Source organism: Salmo salar, chromosome ssa07 (assembly GCF_905237065.1).
Source record: "Salmo salar chromosome ssa07, Ssal_v3.1, whole genome shotgun sequence".
NCBI classification, from domain to species: domain Eukaryota; kingdom Metazoa; phylum Chordata; class Actinopteri; order Salmoniformes; family Salmonidae; genus Salmo; species Salmo salar.
In genome coordinates this window covers 26,772,620-26,792,264 of record NC_059448.1, presented here as the reverse complement: position 1 = coordinate 26,792,264, position 19,645 = coordinate 26,772,620, and the positions used below count along the sequence as shown (strand labels likewise).

Below are 19,645 nucleotides of genomic sequence, written 5' to 3'. Positions count from 1 at the left end.
GAGCGTGGAAAAACACAGCAGCGATGCAGTTCTTGACACACTCAAACTGGTGCGCCTGGCACCTACTACCATACCCCATTCAAAGTCATTTAAATATTTTGTCTTACCCATTCACCCTCCGAATGGCACGCATACACAATCCATGTCTCAATTGTCTCAAGGTTTAAAATAACATTTTTTAACCTGTCTCCTCCCCTTCATCTACACTGATTGATGTGACTTTAACAAGTGACATCAATAAGGGATCATAGCTTTCACCTGGATTCACCTGGTCAGTTGATGTCATGGAAAGAGCAAGTGTTAGAAATGTTTGGTACACTCAGATTATATACAGATCTAGGTAAAAAAATTATATAATATTGCAAGTTGAATCAATTTGAAACTTTGCTTAAACAACCTGCATTATAATCAGTTTACTAAATTTACGAATTAAATCACACTGCCAGATTACAATGAGTTGTACTGTATTTTTGCACAGACTTAAACTATTTTACTCCATAAAAGTGTCTCCTGAGATGTTCTGTATACAGCTTTTTCTGTAAACTCTTTCTTATTCAGTATCCCTTGTCCCTTACCCTCAATTTGTCTTCTCAGTTCATCCAGCAGGATTTGCTGTTGTTCCTCTCTGAACTCTGTAGTGTTGATCCTCAATGTCAAATCGTGAAGCTTCCTCTCCTGAAACGTAAAAAAAGGAATTTCAACAAATATGTAATAACATTTTTTTAGGCAGATCATATTTCATATTGCACAACAGCTGATGAAAAAAAAATTGGATCAGTGTTGTTTTTTCCTGTCTACACAGGACCTTCTAATCAGCAGATTTGCATGGGCAAGAGTTTTGGTTTTCCATTGTGAAATCACCATACAGTAAATTTGTTAATAGACCAATACAAAAGTTGTTGGTTCGAATCCCTGAGCCAACAAGGTGAAATGTGCCCTTTACCCTAATTACTCCTATAAGTCGCTCTGGATAAGAGTTTCTGCTAAAAGACTAAACATGTAAATGTCAAATAACAAAGACAGTTTCAAACCTATCAACCAATAACAGCTAGTTTTCAGTTTTCCTCTCCCAACTCAGACCACTAGAAAAGCAATTTTTTTGACCACTTTATTGGACATCTATTACAGTAAGGTACTTAATTGTTTGACCTACTGGTCAATGATGATGGCACTTTAAAATGTAGACAGGTGAAAATACAATGCACATTTCACCTTTATGCTCAGTTTCCACTCTCCATCCTCTCCATCAGGCTCTCACTGGTGCCCAGTCTGCTCTCCATGGCTGTCAGCTGTGCTACTTGAGCTATGACAATACATATGACATTCTGTATTTTAGCAGCTGTTGATTATCATTCTGAACAATTTAATATACTGCTCAAAAAAATAAAGGGAACACTTAACAACACAATGTAAATCCAAGTCAATCACACTTCTGTGAAATCAAACTGTCCACTTAGGAAGCAACACTGATTGACAATAAATTTCACATGCTGTTGTGCAAATGGAATAGACAACAGGTGGAAATTATAGGCAATTAGCAAGACACCTCCAATAAAGGAGTGGTTCTGCAGGTGGGGACCACAGACCACTTCTCAGTTCCTATGCTTCCTGGCTGATGTTTTGGTCACTTTTGAATGCTGGCGGTGCTTTCACTCTAGTGGTATCATGAGACGGAGTCTACAACCCACACAAGTGGCTCAGGTAGTGCAGCTCATCCTGGATGGCACATCAATGCGAGCTGTGGCAAGAAGGTTTGCTGTGTCTGTCAGCGTAGTGTCCAGAGCATGGAGGCGCTACCATGAGACAGGCCAGTACATCAGGAGACATGGAGGAGGCCGTAGGAGGGCAACAACCCAGCAGCAGGACCGCTACCTCCGCCTTTGTGCAAGGAGGAGCAGGAGGAGCACTGCCAGAGCCCTGCAAAATGACCTCCAGCAGGCCACAAATGTGCATGTGTCTGCTCAAACGGTCAGAAACAGACTCCATGAGGGTGGTATGAGGGCCCGACGTCCACAGGTGGGGGTTGTGCTTACAGCCCAACACCTCGCAGGACGTTTGGCATTTGCCAGAGAACACCAAGATTGGCAAATTCGCCACTGGCGCCCTGTGCTCTTCACAGATGAAAGCAGGTTCACACTGAGCACATGTGACAGACGTGACAGAGTCTGGAGATGCCGTGGAGAACGTTCTGCTGCCTGCAACATCCTCCAGCATGACCGGTTTGGCGGTGGGTCAGTCATGGTGTGGGGTGGCATTTCTTTGGGGGGCCGCACAGCCCTCCATGTGCTCGCCAGAGGTAGCCTGACTGCCATTAGGTACCGAGATGAGATCCTCAGACCCCTTGTGAGACCATATGCTGGTGCGGTTGGCCCTGGGTTCCTCCTAATGTAAGACAATGCTAGACCTCATGTGGCTGGAGTGTGTCAGCAGTTCCTGCAAGAGGAAGGCATTGATGCTATGGACTGGCCCGCCCGTTCCCCAGACCTGAATCCAATTGAACACATCTGGGACATCTTGTCTCGCTCCATCCACCAACGCCACGTTGCACCACAGACTGTCCAGGAGTTGGCGGATGCTTTAGTCCAGGTCTGGGAGGAGATCCCTCAGGAGACCATCCGCCACCTCATCAGGAGCATGCCCAGGCGTTGTAGGGAGGTCATAAAGACACGTGGAGGCCACACACACTACTGAGCCTCATTTTGACTTGTTTTAAGGGCATTACATCAAAGTTGGATCAGCCTGTAGTGTGGTTTTCCACTTTAATTTTGAGTGTGACTCCAAATCCAGACCTCCATGGGTTGATAAATTGGATTTCCATTGATTATTTTTGTGTGATTTTGTTGTCAGCACATTCAACTATGTAAAGAAAAAAGTATTTAATAAGATTATTTCATTCATTCAGATCTAGGATGTGTTATTTTAGTGTTCCCTTTATTTTTTGAGCAGTGTATATTCACAAAAATAAGTGATTGTTCAAAAGATTTTGATTACATTGGTTCTTTCTGTGTTGGAGAGCAACATTCACCTTCATGTTCCTCAGTCTTTCCACTTGGCTCTCTGCAGCTGACAGTCTGGTCTCCATGATTGTGAGCTGTGCTGCTTGATCAAACAACACTATCATTGACATTTTCTTTGTTAGCAGCTGATTCCCAAGTTTCAAGGGGAAGTTCACACATTTTTACATGTGACCTTTTTTCACTCTTTCTGTGCTTCTAGTTAATCCCCCCCAAAAAGTTTTTGTTCATATTTATCCAGACAGAGATTCTGATGTAATATTAGTTGGGTTGTTATAACATGTTTTAGACACATTTTAATAATGTATTGTAACCTATGGCAAGTGATGACTCTGTAACTAAACCAAATATACAAATCATTTTAAAAACAGTTTGGGGGAACAACTACATGCACAGAAAGAGTGAAAATAAGGCCACATATAAAAATGGCCGAACTTCCCCTTTAAGTTCAAAACTTTATCTTCAGCTTACAGGCATGTGGCTCAAAAACAAACACATTCTCATTCTGAACCCTTGAATACATGATATAGAAATATATCTGTTTAAACATTTTATTTGGATTACTTTCGTTACCCCTGTTGGAGTCAACAACAGCCTCAATGTTTTTCAGTTCCTCCAACTGTTCTCTGTAGCTGTCAGTCGGGCCTTCATGGCTCCTAGTTCCATCAGTAGGTTACACATGTCTGGCTGTCAGCCGCTGATTGTCTTGGCTAGGGCTGGTGCTTGGATCTGAGAAGAACTTCACTCTACGCCCTGTGCCTGTTCAAGCCGAATCTGTACCGTGATGTCATTCAGGTTGACTTCTCCAGCATCTTCACTGGGCGTTTGAGTCCCACACAGGCACGGCAGCACCAGGGTCTGAGTCAGTCCTTCATTCTACAACTTGTACGCAAATAGTATCAAAATTCACACAAAACCTCTCGGCTACCTGGGTAGCTCGTTGTGCTGTCTCTTTCCTTTATATACCTTTCCATGTGAAACATTACGCAATGTTACAGTGTCGTTAGGACGCAGGGAAAAAAAGAGACATGTTCAAGGACTCCATGAAAAATGTATAAAATGGAACTATTCAAACAGAGTATTCTTAGGCAGCATGGATGTTGTCATTTAGCTTGATGCTTTTATGCAGCGTCTTACAGAACAATTTGTGACTCCAATGGGAATTGAACTCACGACTCTGAAGTCTTACCGACTGAGTCACACAGGACCACATGGAGAATGTGTACACGGTTAATGTGATTCTTTGGGTTCACCTGAGGTCAAGTCTTTCCTTGTGTGTGTTTACAGATGGCCATTCACAGACATGTCCATTTTCCAGGATACAGGTGCAACACAAACAAGTACCGGATACTAACAGGCTGCTAAATATGAACGTTTTTGAAATATATCTGTTTGTACTTCAACAGGGTTTACCAGTGTGTATTTTGCCATGAAAAATGCTACCATCAGGCCAAAAGACAGATTTGGTGCATTGTACTGATCTTTATTATTTTACCATGAAGAAACGTTCATGCATAATGTTTCAGAAACATTTCAGTCAATGTTTTATTAACATAATTCCATACATTCATCATACACCTTCATGTATTAATAGATTGAAACTGATCATTTTGCAGTTACTTACTATTTTAATACAATTTGTTTCATGAAAATAATATACAGATCAAATCAATCCCGACAGTTATGATATAAAATGAATCATTTCAGAAGTAGAAATGTCTGTGATATAGATTTTGATCTGTACCACTTAGTTATCATAACTGAGTTGTACAAGCCATGTCTTAAGGATGAAAGTGAGTTTCTGGCTATCAAAAAGGACATCTGCCCATACCGGTCTATTACAGAGAAGTTCAATATTAAAGTATGATTGGATCTGTTGTTTATGCATCTCGTACCATCACTGAGTAGGTCAGTCGTCTAAGTAACAGTCCTCTATCTTAGGAATGAATGAGATGACATCACTCAGTTCATCCAGGCTCTCCTGTAGCTGTTCAGCTGTCTGTCTGATCGTCTGGATGAATTTCATGGTCTCTGACTTGACCTCAGCCTTTGGTTCTTCACATGCAGGGTTCAGCTCAGTGGTGGAGTCTGTGTCCATCACTTCTAACTTACTGGTGTCACCCGGCTGTTCATTCGCCTTCGCCTGTCGGATGTTGTGGATCTCTCTGGCATCCATGGCGATGAAGAAGATATCAACCGCTACAAAAAAAGCTGAAAATATTCCTGTCGCCACCTCTGCCACACGCACTGCCCTGGCAGTTTGGGCTGCCACCTTGCCAATATTGGCCACCCGGAGTAGTCTGAAGAGCTCTATTGTGCCCGCAAGGCCTTTCCCAGCCCTCACCCCAGCTCTAGCAGCGGCCTCTACATTGAAACCGGCACGTCTTATCTGAGAAGAGCTACTTTGCATGAGTGTCTCCAAACCCTCAGCGATGTCTTGTAGAGATGTCACCACAGAGTTCATCTTCTCCTGGAACTCCTTGATGATGTTCTTGATGGCTAGGCGGTCGGTGGACTGATTGACCATGTTGGTGATGTTCGATACTCCGGCTGTGGCTCCACCAGCGACAGCCACCCCAATACCTACCCCAGTGACGATCAGGGAGGCGCCCAGAGTGAAGGGAGCCAGGATGAGCCCCACTATAGAGGTGATTCCTCCAGCTGCCCCAATGACACCTCCCGTCAGACTGCCTATGGTGGTGCCTTTGTGCATACTCTCCAAGCCGTCTGCCAGAGTTCTCAACTTTTCCAAGGTGGTCTGGAGTTCCGCCACAGTTTTCTCACTCTATAGAAATGCATGAATACATTTAGATTAATGAATGAATGGAAATGTAGATGGTTGGATGGATAAACATACATATTGAACAATTGATTGATTGATTGATTGATTGATTGATTGATTGATTGATTGATTGCAATTGCATAGCAAACCTTTTTTGTGATGAAACTGATAATGAAGGGTTTTGCCATGATGTCACCAGCTGAAGGCCTAATGGTCGGGTTTTGTTGGAAGATGTCACACAGGAGGTCGCGGAGCTCAGATGAGAAGCACTCTGGGAGAGATGGGTAAGAACCTCCCAATATTTGGGGGATGAGGTTGATTGTGTTCTCCGCAGTGAACTGTGAAGAAAGAACTGTCTATGATCACCCAATATCCTTTAGCTAGGTGGTGGACAGGCAACATAGAATGCATTCAATATGTGTCGGAATAATTGGATGTTGATTCACCCTTCAAGTCAGAATTTTGCAACCCGAGTTTACAACTTTTGGTATATGATCTTTTAACTTTTCAGCTGAAAAGTGACTATACAGAGCAATCTTACAATCTTAATAATTTTGATAAAATACAGGTAGTTAGTTTAACTTTGTCAATGTTAGCTATCTTAAGATAGCTGGGTAGATGCTATTATTTCATTCGTTGAAGAATTATTCCTACTTTACAACCATTTGACTACACTCAACTTCACCAACTGGAAAATGCGAAATTACAATGGGCATTTGAATGCAGGATTACTTACTGCACCCTGAAGCATACACAACTCATACAGCACACATCCCAAGGACCAAATATCACTGCAAATGATGGAAAATAAATACATTAATTCTCATGTAATTCTCATTATTTTACACTGCATAACCCTCACACTTATATTTTAACACTTATAACCCCATTATAAAGCCTTCATAGATATGTCATGAACATATCCTGTGTGTGTGTGTGTGTGTGTGTGTGTGTGTGTGTGTGTGTGTGTGTGTGTGTGTGTGTGTGTGTGTGTGTGTGTGTGTGTGTGTGTGTGTGTGTGTGTGTGTGTGTGTGTGTGTGTGTGTGTGTGTGTGTGTGTGTTTGTGTGGGTGTGTGGGTAGTAACAGCCATGACAGCTGATCTCTGCAAATGCAAATGTCAACTTATTTTACATTTTCCTTATTGTCTTGGTCATCTTATTGGCCTGGCTTACCTAACATACAGTATGGCTTGTGACATCACTTTGACACATTTTATGTCATTTTATGATACCATATCATAGGCCTTGTGACAGAAGGTTCAAGTTATAGTAAATGATTGATTATCCACCCTGAAATGTTTTGTTAGCTTTAGTGATTTCATTCTCACCTCACTATACCTTCAACATTTTGGGTAATTACTAACTATTTAATCAATATCTTTTAAAAAAAAATCTGGAATATATATTTAAATATACATCTAAAATATTTTCTACCTTTTGGTGTCATACATTTCACCAGTTAGAATCTCTGGGCCTAAATAACCCACCATTCCATCCTCGTTGGTAGTCCTAATAAAAAAAATTGGAACATGAACACAAAAAAATACTCAAATACTCATTTATGTAATCAAAAATGCTAAACTATTAATGTATTTAACTATTAATATATGTTGTGTAAATTCATCATGTGCCAAGTAACATACTTTTCATTGACACTTCCAAACGCTCCCAAACGAAGTGTTTCAAATTCTGTGAGGAGTATGCTCTAGTATAGATAATAAAATATAATTGTACAGTTGAGGCATTAAGCAACAGTTTATGACATTCCATTATTTCATTTTTTCACTGACATGAATCATATCATAAGTTTTTGCAATCATTTCTATTTGTATTGCTGTGAATTCCAAGTCAACAATCCCACCCAAATCATAACGTGCAGTTGATTGTTTAAGAAGGCTTTACATGTGTAGGCAGTCATTGTAAATACGAAATTGTTCTTAAGTTCTTAACTGACTTGCCTAGTTAAATAAAGGTTACATTTTAATAAAATAAAAAAATAATAACAAGGCTTTACATAAAACCTGACATTTTATCAACCCTCCTTTTTCTTAAAAAAAAATTCCAGGCTATCTTTAAACTAATTGCCTTTGCATGATGTTTTATTAGCATTACCTGGGGTCTCAGTTCTCTGTGAAGAAGGCCCTGGTCATGCACATGCTTCAGGGCCATGCAGATCTTGACAAACCAGTCCATAATCTGTGAAGGTATCAAAGTATATTTAGCCTAAAATAAAAACAGTTGCGGTGTGGAATTTTCTAGTTATTACTTCAGCTACCTTCTCAGAGTACTCTTCTGTAGGGTTAGTCATCTGCTCTTGTATCTTCTGAGAGAGATTTCCCTTTGCACAATGGTCTGTCACTATATAGTAGCAGTTATCCTCTGTGAAAATGTATTAGTAGTTTGTGTGTGAATACTACTTGAGAATACTAATTGTGAAACATATTAATACTGTAGTAGTTCACTTGTTGAAGTTGCTGATACTGTATTACCTTGTAATTCCAATACATTGTCTCTGAAACAAATAAAATACATTTAAATACAAATGTAACGACAACGATAATGATGTAGTTACCTAGAAATGAGTTTTTGTAGCTTACAATGTGGGGGTGACTAATCTGTCTGAGGCTTTCAACCACTGAGACAATTTCTTCAGCACTGGAGTTCGAGACAGATGTCTGTCAAAACAAATGATATGTGACTTATTGAAAGATATAGGCATGTTAATTATTTAGTTTATCTTTATGAATACATGTCATTATTGTTGCATCTGCAGAGTTGCCTATAATTGAAAACCAATAATGTATCCTATCCCTCTGTGATCATTCCAAAAAACTCTAAGATGTAATCAATTCAGAAATAACAAATAGTTCTCACTTACCTCATTCAATTTGATCTCTTTAATGACGAACTGGTCACCATGTTTGTCAGTAGCGATAACACCATTCTCTACCTCCTTCTGGGTAGTGTATCCTTTCTTCTCAAGGACACTCTGTGTTTTCCCCATCTTTAAATTTCACTGGAATCTGTGTCTCACTCATGTCAATTAGCAATGCAATATTATTTGAAAAGCAATAAAATAAATTGCAATATAGACTAAGTGTACAAAACATTAGGAACACCTTCCTAATATTGAGTTGCACCCCCTTTTGCCCTCAGAACAGCCTCAATTTGTCTGGGCATGGACTCTACAAGGTGTTGAAAGTGATTCACATGGATGCTGGCCTATGTTGTCACCAATGCTTCCCACAGTTGTGTCAAGATGGCTGGATGTCTTTTGGGTGGTGGACCATTCTTGATACACAGGGGAAGCTGTTGAGCGTGAAAAATCCAGCAGCGTTGCAGTTCTTGACACACTCAAACCGATGCACCTGGCACCTACTACCATACCCCGTTCAAAGGCACTTACTGTAAATCTTTGGTCTTTCCCATTCACCCCCTGAATGGCACACATACACAATCCGTGTCTCAATTGTCTCAAGGCTTAAAATTCTTCTTTAAGCTGTCTCTTTCCCTTCATCTACACTGACTGAAGTGGTTTAAAGAAGTGACATCAGCAAGGGATCATAGCTTTCACCTGGATTCACCTGGTCAGTCTATGTCATGGAAAGATCAGGTGTTCCTAATATTTTGTACACTCAGTGTATAAACACATTTGTTTGCCGTAATACAAACCAGTAAGGTGTATATGTTATTTACACAGGCTTACCTTTGCTTGTTTGTCTGCTGGTTGTGCTCTTGGTTTACCTAGTCTATGATTTGATAAGGAGTTCCAGTCTTATATGCAGGGCTCCTCTGCTTCCGTGGCATGATCAAACTAACCCACCCACACCCATATCCGCATTACATGTTCAGCAATGCTGGATCAACTATCAGCCATTGTGTCCGCTGGGAGGGACTATAGAGAAGCATTCAGATCATGTGATTTACAAGAACTCATAAATGCCTTTAGGCTGAAGTGAAAGCATTCACATGTTCGAGTGTCGAAACAAGAGCTGTATACTGTCGTCAACTTGTTTATTTTGACATGCTTTTTATCGTCCTCTGTACCTGAAACACATGCGTTTTATCAGTTGAACAGTTTAACAGGGTGAAATAATTCTGTGTTTTCCTTTTTGGCACACTGCTAAAAAGAAATTACAAATTCATATTAAAAAGTTAACAGATTTGAGAAAACGGTTTAAAATCTTTTGTTTCATTAAAACAGTTTGCTAGCTGCTTGGCTCTGCTTACTAGCTGGCAGATGTGGTAGAGTAGTATTGCTTTGGGAATTGTCTTTGGTTAAAGGTGAAAAGGAATTCAAAGGTAGGCTGTCCAGCTCTACCTCTGAGTGATTATGTGGGGAAAAATATCATAGTCTTGTTTAAATTTCACATACTGTAACAATATTTGCATCACAAGTAATATCAACCTAGCTTTGAGTTAATGGTTCTAAGAGAGCGAATGGCTGATCAAACTGGAGTCTTGTATGTGAAAGAACATGACACTAGACTCATTTGTATCTTCAACCTTGGTAACTGAAATAACATGATCATTTATATTCCAATAATGTTTCTCAGATGGACTGCTGCTTACCTCCAGTCTCCCCTATCTCGCCTTTAGGTCCGGCTGGTCCCACATCACCAGGTGGTCCTTGTGACCCTTTTCTTCCTAAAAACACGACAAACATGATAGCTCTCACCAATCTGGGACAGTCTGTAAAAGGCGGCATATAAAGTCATATCACAGTTGTATCACACACTACACTGCCGTGTGGAGGTACTGTTGTCTACTCTACAGTCTCCTACAAACACTCTCAGGTTCTTTATTGGTTGTTTATTGGTTAAAGCTCTATTCAATCAGGTTAAGTGCCGAGAGCAGTGTGTTAGAGAAGTTACTACTAGTTTATTCTTGAAGTAACATGCAACTGAAGCCACTACAATGAATTAACCCATTGACAACAAATACATTTTTCAAGACAGACCTTGGGTCCTATGTGGATGACACTCAACTACTTTTCTCCTCCCCCCCTTCGGACACAGAGGTGGCGACATGCATCTATGTGGACACCTGCTCATCGGACAATTCATTCCAAAATCATGGGCATTAATATGGAGTTCCCTTCAGCCACAAGAGCATTAGTGAGTTCAGGCACTGATGTTGGGCGATTAGGCCTGGCTCGCAGTTGGCGTTCCAATTCATCCCAAAGGTGTTCGATGGGGTTGAGGTCAGGTCTCTGTGTAGGTAAGTCAAGTTCTTCCACATCGATCTCGACAAACCGTTTCTGTATGGACCTCGCTTTGTGCACGGAGGCATTGTCATGCTGAAACAGGAAAGGGCCTTCCCCAAACAGTTGCCACAAAGTTGGAAAAACAGAATCATCTAGAATGTCATTGTATGCTGTAGCATTAAGATTTCCCTTCACTGGAACTAAGGGGCCTAGCCCGAACCATGAAAAACAGCCCCAGATCGTAATTTTATCCTCCACCAAACTTTACAGTAGGCACTATGCATTCGGGCAGGTAGCATTCTCGATTTATCACTCCAGAGAACGCATTTCCACTGCTCCAGAGTCCAATGCTGGCGAGCTTTACACCACTCCAGCTGACGTATGGCATTGAGCATGGTGATCTTAGGCTTGTGTGCGGCTGGTTGTTCATGGAAACCTATTTCATGACGCTCCAGACGAACAGTTCTTGTGCTGATGTTGCTTCCAGAGGCAGTTTGGAACTCAGTAGTGAGTGTTCGAAACCTCTCTGTCAATAACAGCAACAAAAAAATCCCCTTCCCACTCAGACCACTCGCAGACAGTCCTAGCAAATGTCTTGCTTGAGCTATTTCCCTTTGCGAAGAAGCAATTATTGTTTATTTTGACCATTTTAATTGAAAACAGTCACAGTAAGGTAATTCATTGTTACCCAGAAGTGATTTGAGATTGAGATAAAAACGGCTGCGTTGGACCTTTAAAAATAGCATGTTACACAACAAACAGACTCTTAGTAAGCTGTATAATAACAGTACCTCAATATGTGTTCCCTATTCTGAAGTGTAACCTAGGAAACACATATTGAGGTACTACGCCCTTATTAGTCCCCTCCTTGAGACAGCTTGCTAAGAGTTTGTTTCTTGTGTAACTTGCTCTTTATTAAATATGAATTATGCCAAAGGGGTTATTAAAGATTGGCCAGTAATGCATTACTTATAACTAAGGCCTAATATATGGCTAATGAGACGTAATAAAGGCCTTATAAGATACTTATGAACACTTATAAACTACAAATGAGTGGCTAATATTTGTACCTTCAAATAAAGTGTTATCTACTTTTCTTTCTACAGACCAGTGGCGACCCGTCATATATTATATTATATTATTTTTTTATGGGGGGGGGGGCTTGCCTGTTTTGCATGTTATTTTGGCATTAATACGTGTCACATATCAGTTTGCAAACAATATTAAAACAAATATATATCATTCACTTAATAAAGCTGCGTACACACAGGGTCTCTTTTTTGTTTTGTTGAGTAAGGCAGCTCCAAAATGCAGGTGTTTCAGCCTAGCTCAGTGCTTTCTGTGGTGGTGGGGTGAGCCAGCAGAAAATAGGAGCGTTGCGCCGTGACTGGCTCAGTATTCTGTCACTCATGGGGACAGTACGTCATCGCCAAGTTTAAGTGCTTAGTAAGGGTAGACATCCAAAATTTCAGCCCTTTGGGTCCTGCCATAGAGTTATATTACAAGTGCACTTCCAAGAAAGTTCAAGGTCATTGGCTACAGATAAAATTACGTCAAATTACATTATACACAGTCAACATCTTACTTTCAAAGTCTTAGCTAGCAGTCATCATCATGAATCAAGTCGACAATCTACTGGCAAATCCTTTTTAATCCTTGTCATATGAAGATAAATAATGAAGAGAAATTATAGATAAAATGTATCGGTGCTCATCAGCCATTGGACATAAAGATTATACAACAAGTTGGAAATCGCAAATTCAACAATGAGTCGTTTGGAAGGAATCAGTGGCTATCAGCAAGCATTGCAAAGCAACTACTAACTTTAGCCTGCTATCCAATGGAGTGGCTGTGAGTTTTTTTCCCCGAATTCCCACCATAAATCCAGATAATGCCACACTTCTGGCCAAATCTGGCCACAAAGGACCGCTGCGTCACCTTCACAAGGTGAGTCCAAAAATGTCTTGTATGCTGCTGCATAAATGATGTAATATGCAAGGGCGATATGTATACTGTAGCTAAGAAAGTAATACTAAGTGTATGTTGTGTAGTAAGCTGTTAGTAGCCCATGTGCCTCACCCTAACAATTTGGTCTATTTTCACCAACGCGGTATTGTAAACACATCGTTTGTGACCCGGTCTGTGCTTGTTTGCCAACTTTTTTTGTACAGGTTTGACAGTGCTACTGATAGTAGTGGTGGAGCTTGGCTTGCACGTGCAAATTCAACACACACAACATTCTATAATAGAATTGTGTTATTTGACGTGTCAAATTAAAAGCTTATTTAACGGGTCAAATAGTGTTATATAACGTATCTTTTTTGACACGCAAAGACCCAAACGGCGTTCAATGTGCCTCATCCTAATAATTTGGTCTATTTTCACCTCTTAATTTCGCCTACTGCTCTAACTTGGTGGTGCACATGTTGCCTATAACCTGTTTAAGAGAAATGTAATCATTGAATATTATAAGAGCTTTCATTGTCTGTTTATATGCCCCCTTTTATTTATCCTACGGTTCTGACTTGTTGTACAGGGAGTACACTGTAAGAACAGCCCATGTTCTGAATTCTGTCACTGTACATTTCAAAAGTTCTGTCTCAATCAAAATTATGGATTGCCTCTTATCCGCTTGTCATCCCTTTATGCCATAGTTTGTACATCTCAATTGTCAGTAGAAACCACATTTGTTTGAGCAAGTCAGCCATATCAGCTATGTTTTTTTAAAAGGCAGTAAATGAGGCTGAATGAACTGTTTTGCTGCCAGACAAGGCTCCGCTGAAAGCTAGGTGTAGCAGTGGTAAGGTGTTGGGACTCTGCTGTTGGCTTTATGTAGGCCCTAACAGTTTGTGGGCACCGTTTGTCAATGTTATAGTGCAATTCATGTATTGTTTAGTGTTGTGTTGTGGCTTTGCTGGCATGCATCCCACATTTTTGTTTTGCCCCACCAAGATTTACACGCTAAAATCGCCACTGCTACAGACATCTCTACAACATTGCATACGGTAACATTACATCTAGAACTTTGAATTACCCACAATCCTCTAAAGTCACATGGCAACTTTTCAGTGACTTTAGTAACTTAAACAACATTTTGTATTTCCCTTGTAGTTGTGTGTACACACACATACTTATTTAGGTTATTGTACATTGAATGAATTCAATTGAATGTTATGTCAAAATAACTGTATTTTTATCTATGATTTATTAACTCCCTGAATATTTCTCTCACAGTGAGACCATAAAGTAGGGCACTGATTACATCCTGACCATGTGACATTGTCAAGTGTGCTCCCTCTCCGGCCTCTAGGTCACCAGGCTGCTCATTATGGCGCACACCTGTCACCATCGTTAAGCGCACCTGCGCATCATCAGACTCACCTGGACTCCATCACTTCCCTGATTACCTTCCCTATATATGTCACTCCCTTTGGTTCCTTCCCCAGGCGTTATTGTTTCTGTTTCAGGTTCATGTCTGTGCGTTGTTAGTGTTTCTTGTTTTGTATTATGTTGTGTTTATTTATTAAAACACTCACTCCCTGAACTTGCTTCCCGACTTTCAGCACACATCGTTAGCCATGACCAGGAATAAATTCCTGTTGGCCTATAAGAGTTCTGATATGCTCCTGGTCAAGCTGCACAGCTAGGAGTCAAGGCCCAAAGTATGGAAGAAAAAAGTTAAAGGGACTTTTTGTTGTTGTTTTTTTTAACCACAGAGTTTGAGACAAAGAAAGCACTTGAGGACTGCAATCATAGGAACGACCCCAGGAACTGCACTTACATCTCTGTCACAACCAGCCCGCCTTACATAGTGAAGATTAATTAATGCAACTTCTCAGGGCTACGTGGGACGCTAGCGTCCCACCTGCGGGACACAGCCAGTGAAATATCAGGGCGGCAAATTCAAAAACAACAAAATGTCATAATTCAACTTTCTCAAACATACAACTATTTTACATTTTAAAGATACACTTCTCCTTGATGTAACGACATTGTCCGATTTCAAAAAGGCTTTACAGCGAAAGCAAAACATTAGATTATGTTAGGGGAGTACATAGACAAAAATAATCACACAGCCATTTTCCAAGCAAGGACATGTGTCAATAAAACCCAAAACACAGCTAAATGAAGCACTAACCTTTGACGATCTTCATCAGATGACACTCCTAGGACATTATGTTACACAATACATGTATGTTTTGTTCGATAAAGTTCATATTTATATCCAAAAACAGCATTTTACATTGGCGCGTGATGTTCAGAAAATGTATTCCCACCAAAACGTCCGGTGAATGTGCACATCAATTTACATAAATACTCATCATAAACGTTGACAAAATATATAACAATTATTTAAAGAATTATAGATAGATTACTCCTGGATGCAACCGCTGTGTCAGATTTTAAAATAGCTTTACGGAGAAAGCACATTTTTCAATATTCTGAGTACATAGCTCGCCATCACAGCGAGCTATACAGACACCCGCCAAGTTCAGGGCCACCTAAACTCAGAATTAGTATTAGAAATATTATCTTACCTTTGCTGATCTTCGTCAGAATGCACTCCCAGGACTGCTACTTCCACAAGAAATGTTGTTTTTGTTCGAAATAATCCATATTTATGTCCAAATACCTCCGTTTTGTTCGTGCGTTCAGAGCACTATCCAAAGGCATAACGCGCGAGCACGGTTCCAAAGACGAAAAGTCAAAATGTTCCATTACCGTACTTAGAAGCATGTCAAACGCTGTTTAAAATCAATCTTTATGGTATTTTTAACGTAAATTGCGATAATATTCCAACCGGACAATAGCGTATTCATTCAAGGAGAAAGAGAAGGAACAGCATGCTCGCGGGACCGCGCATATCCAATCCCTTTGTTGCCAGGCAGTCCACTCAGTAACTGAGCTCCTATTATCTGCCCAGTGACGGGAGAATGCTGAAACAACTTTCTGAAGGCTTTTGACAGCCAATGGAAGCCTTAGGAAGTGCAAAGTAAACCCACAGATACTGTAGTTTCAAAAGGAACTAGAAAGAACTACAATTCGCAGATCCTCCACTTCCTGGTTGACTTTTTCTCCGGTTTTTGCCTGCCATATGAGTTCTGTTATACTCACAGACACCATTCAAACAGTTTTAGAAACTTCAGAGGGTTTTCTATCCACATCTACTAATAACATGCATATTCTAGTTTCTGGGCCAGAGTAGTAACCTGTTTAAATTGGGTACGTTTTTCATCCGGCCGTGAAAATACTGCCTCCTACACCCCAACAGGTTAATGCAACCCCAGAGAGACTATGGGAATACCTGCGGATCATCAGGGAAATACAAAACTAATCAAAGCACGGTAATGCAAAGTATCCAGCAGATTGTGTTTTCTTTCATCTTGTTCTAAGGGCGGCTTTGCCTTGAGGGCAGAAACTAATGCAATGAAGTGGTAAAGTTTAGGCAAGTAAGTTTAGATATTGTTTACGTTTAGGCAAGTAATTCCAATTGGTTAAGTTTAGGATGGGATTCAAACCAGTGACCTTGTGTATGGCAACCCACTTGGACATTTTTATGAATCAGATGCTTAGACATTACCAGAACCTCTCAATTCAACACCAATTATTAAAACATACTTAATTCATTCATAACAAACAGATTAACATGCTGATGTTAAAATTGTAAAAAAATAAAATCCTAATATGTAATGAATGTCAACTTTGTATTAAACCTTTTTCTTGCCAATGAGTCAATGATTGTGTTATATGAAAATTAGACATTGTTTTAAAAAAAATCACCTTGTACAATGGAACAACAATGGAATTGATCAACAAAACACCAGTAAGTGGTATTACCAAAATTGGTACAGTGGATTCATCCTCCTCAGGTGTATACCGTCCTGTGTAAACTTCCATTATTTAATATTTTGATTATTTATTTCAGATGAAGGTGATGAAAAATGTAATTGCCTATGATCCTCATATAAAAATAATCCAATTGCACTTGTCTCTACTTTTACTTAACTTGACCCTGAGGTCCAGACATTGGCCTTCAAAAAGTTTTCTATTTCCAGGGTTCCGTTGAGGATGATGGTAAGCTTCAGAAAACCGTATTTGAAATGTAAATGTTTTGACTATGCTGACACCAATTGTTGCACGTATACTAGCATGCTCACGCGCACACACACACACACACACACACACACACACACACACACACACACACACACACACACACACACACACACACACACACACACACACACACACACACACACACACACACACACACACACACACACACACACACACACACACACACACACACACAGAGCACACACATACAGACACACAACACACACACACACACACACACACACACACACACACACACACACACACACACACACACACACACACACACACACAGAGCACACACATACAGACACACAAACACACAAACAGGAACGAGGATGTGTTCTAAAGGATTGTGTTTTTTTAATGTAATTTTTTTATTTTGCCTTATTCTTCTCCTGCTGGTGAATTTGTCTGTACCTCCACCACACTTTAGACAGATTTCTCAATTCAACTTCCCTCAAGCCCTGTGAAGCCATTGATTCGCGGTGAGTAATGTCAACATTTTGTCATTTATCATGCACTGTGGTCATTGTTGACTGTGGTCCTCTACAGCAGGTATTCCCAAACTGGGGTACACGCGCAATGCTGTCGGGGGTACACCAAATAAAAATGTGATTCACATTTAAAAAATGCACTTAAAAAAATAAAAATTGTAACTTTTTTCTTCTTCACATTTTCAAACAGTCCATTTATATTTTCCAACGGGGCTATGCTTTTGGGTGAGGTTTTTTTCTCACCTGAGTAGCCTCGTTTCACTGCCAAAAATAAAATTAAACCATCTAGCATTCAGCGAAGTAACAACACAATGTCAAATACAGGTAGCCTAGTCAAATAATTAACATCCAATCACATTAACCGTTACTCTCTCGCAGGAATTTCACTAACGGTTCGTATGTAGCCAAAAGTAGCTGTGGCTCATGTTGGTATCTGTGCTGACGGTGCAAAAGCCATGACAGGGAGACATAGTGGAGTGGTAACACGCGTGCAAGCAGTTGGGTACACTGCAGCATACACCTTGAAAGACGTTTTGGACACTACAGTGAAAACGATTAACTTTGTTAAAGCATGGCCCCTGAACTCTTGTGTATTTTCTGCACTATGCAATGATGTGGCTCAGCAACCATGTAACACTTTTTTTAGTTGAGAGATGAGCTTAAAGTTTTCTTTACTGACCATAATTTTCACTTGTCTGACCACTTGCATGATGATGAGTTTCTCACACGACTGGTCTATCTGGGCGATGTTTTTTCTCGCCTGAATGATCTGAATCTAGGATTACAGGGACTCTCCGCAACTATATTCAATGTGCGGGACAAAATTGAGGCTATGATTAAGAAGTTAGAGCTCTTCTCTGTCTGCATTAACAAGGACAACACACAGGTCTTTCCATCATTGTATGATTTTTTTGTGTGCAAATGAACTCAAGCTTACGGACAATGTCAAATGTGATATAGTGAAGCACCTGATTGAGTTGGGTGCGCAATTATGCAGGTACTTGCCCAAAACGGATGACACAAACAACTGGATTCATCATCCCTTTAATTCCCTGCCTCCAGTCCACTTACTGATATTCTTGACAAGAGAGATTGCAACAAGAGGTTCTGTGAAAATTGAATTTAATCGGAAGCCACTGCCAGATTTCTGGATTGGGCTGCGCTCAGAGTATTCGGCCTTGTCAAATCGCGCTGTTAAGACACTGATGTCCTTTGCAACCACTTACCTATTTGAGAGTGGATTCTCAGCCCTTACTAGCATGAAAACTAAATACAGGCACAGAGTGTGTGTGGAAAATGATTTAAGACTGAGACTCTCTCCAATACAACCCAACATGGCAGAGTTATGTGCATCCTTTCAAGCACACCCTTCTCATTAACCTGTGGTGAGTTAGTCACAATTTTCAATGAACAAATAAGGTTTTATATGTAAGATGGTTAAATAAAGAGCAAAATTATTGAATATTATAATATTATTATTTGTGCCCTGGTCCTATAAGAGCTCTTTGTCACTTCCCACGAGCCGGATGGTGACAAAAACTCACACTCATTCTTATGTTTAATAAATGTATTGTATAGTGTGTGTGTGTGTGGCAGGCTTACAATGATGGCAAAAAAACAACATTTGAGAGTGAGCTGACCCTGGTGCTAGAGGGGGTACACAGCTGGAGGTTGAATGTTTGGACTATAAATAATTTGGGATCCACTGATCTAATGCTGTTGAGCCCGTTGATTATTACTTAATTCAACCAGTAGGTGGCCGTGTCGAACAGTCATGTTGAAAAATCACTTGATATTTTTTACTTGTGTGTGTTTTTCCAGGCCTGTTGATACTGTTGATCTGCTCAAACCTCTTCTACCAACCTGAAACCTGGTGTGCTACCAAAGGAGTGCTCTACAGCCAAGTTAAACATTGAACCAGCTTCATATTCTCTGTATCGTGAGCAATTTGTGTTTTTTTTTTTTTATATACGGTAGTCTGGGCTGTTTATTCAAATGTATGTGTATCTTTTCTCCTGTCAAAGAGTA

At 40.2% G+C, this 19,645-nt stretch overlaps 1 protein-coding gene across 6 annotated transcripts; it reads right to left on the bottom strand.

The window, feature by feature from the left end:
• Positions 1–4,476: 4,476 nt before the first annotated feature.
• On the bottom strand, positions 4,477–9,971 carry LOC106608982 (serine/threonine-protein kinase kin-29). 6 transcript variants are annotated; one of them, XM_045721810.1, is made up of 11 exons: positions 9,504–9,971; positions 8,676–8,830; positions 8,395–8,472; positions 8,287–8,309; positions 8,073–8,176; positions 7,910–7,993; positions 7,441–7,502; positions 7,232–7,306; positions 6,533–6,587; positions 5,946–6,134; positions 4,477–5,799 (listed from the first exon to the last, which is right to left on the bottom strand). In XM_045721810.1, the coding sequence occupies exons 2-11, from the start codon at positions 8,678–8,680 to the stop codon at positions 4,924–4,926; spliced, it is 1,551 nt and encodes a 516-aa protein (XP_045577766.1). In that variant the 5' UTR covers positions 8,681–8,830; positions 9,504–9,971; the 3' UTR covers positions 4,477–4,923. The 6 variants fall into 6 exon arrangements, with proteins under 6 accessions (XP_045577766.1, XP_045577767.1, XP_014062753.1 ...); XM_045721811.1 differs by having other exon boundaries at positions 8,676–8,826; XM_014207278.2 differs by having other exon boundaries at positions 8,676–8,820.
• Positions 9,972–19,645: the final 9,674 nt, after the last annotated feature.

Bases quoted from the DNA above. Each gene is read 5' to 3' on its own strand.
- LOC106608982 (XM_014207277.2), bottom strand. From the start codon at position 8,801: ATGGGGAAAACACAGAGTGTCCTTGAGAAGAAAGGATACACTACCCAG. The intron at 8,473-8,675 runs GTAAGTGAGAAC...TTGTTTTGACAG, and splicing joins AAGAGATCAAATTGAATGAG to ACATCTGTCTCGAACTCCAG. The intron at 7,307-7,440 runs GTATGTTACTTG...TTTTTTTATTAG, and splicing joins TTTGGAAGTGTCAATGAAAA to GACTACCAACGAGGATGGAA.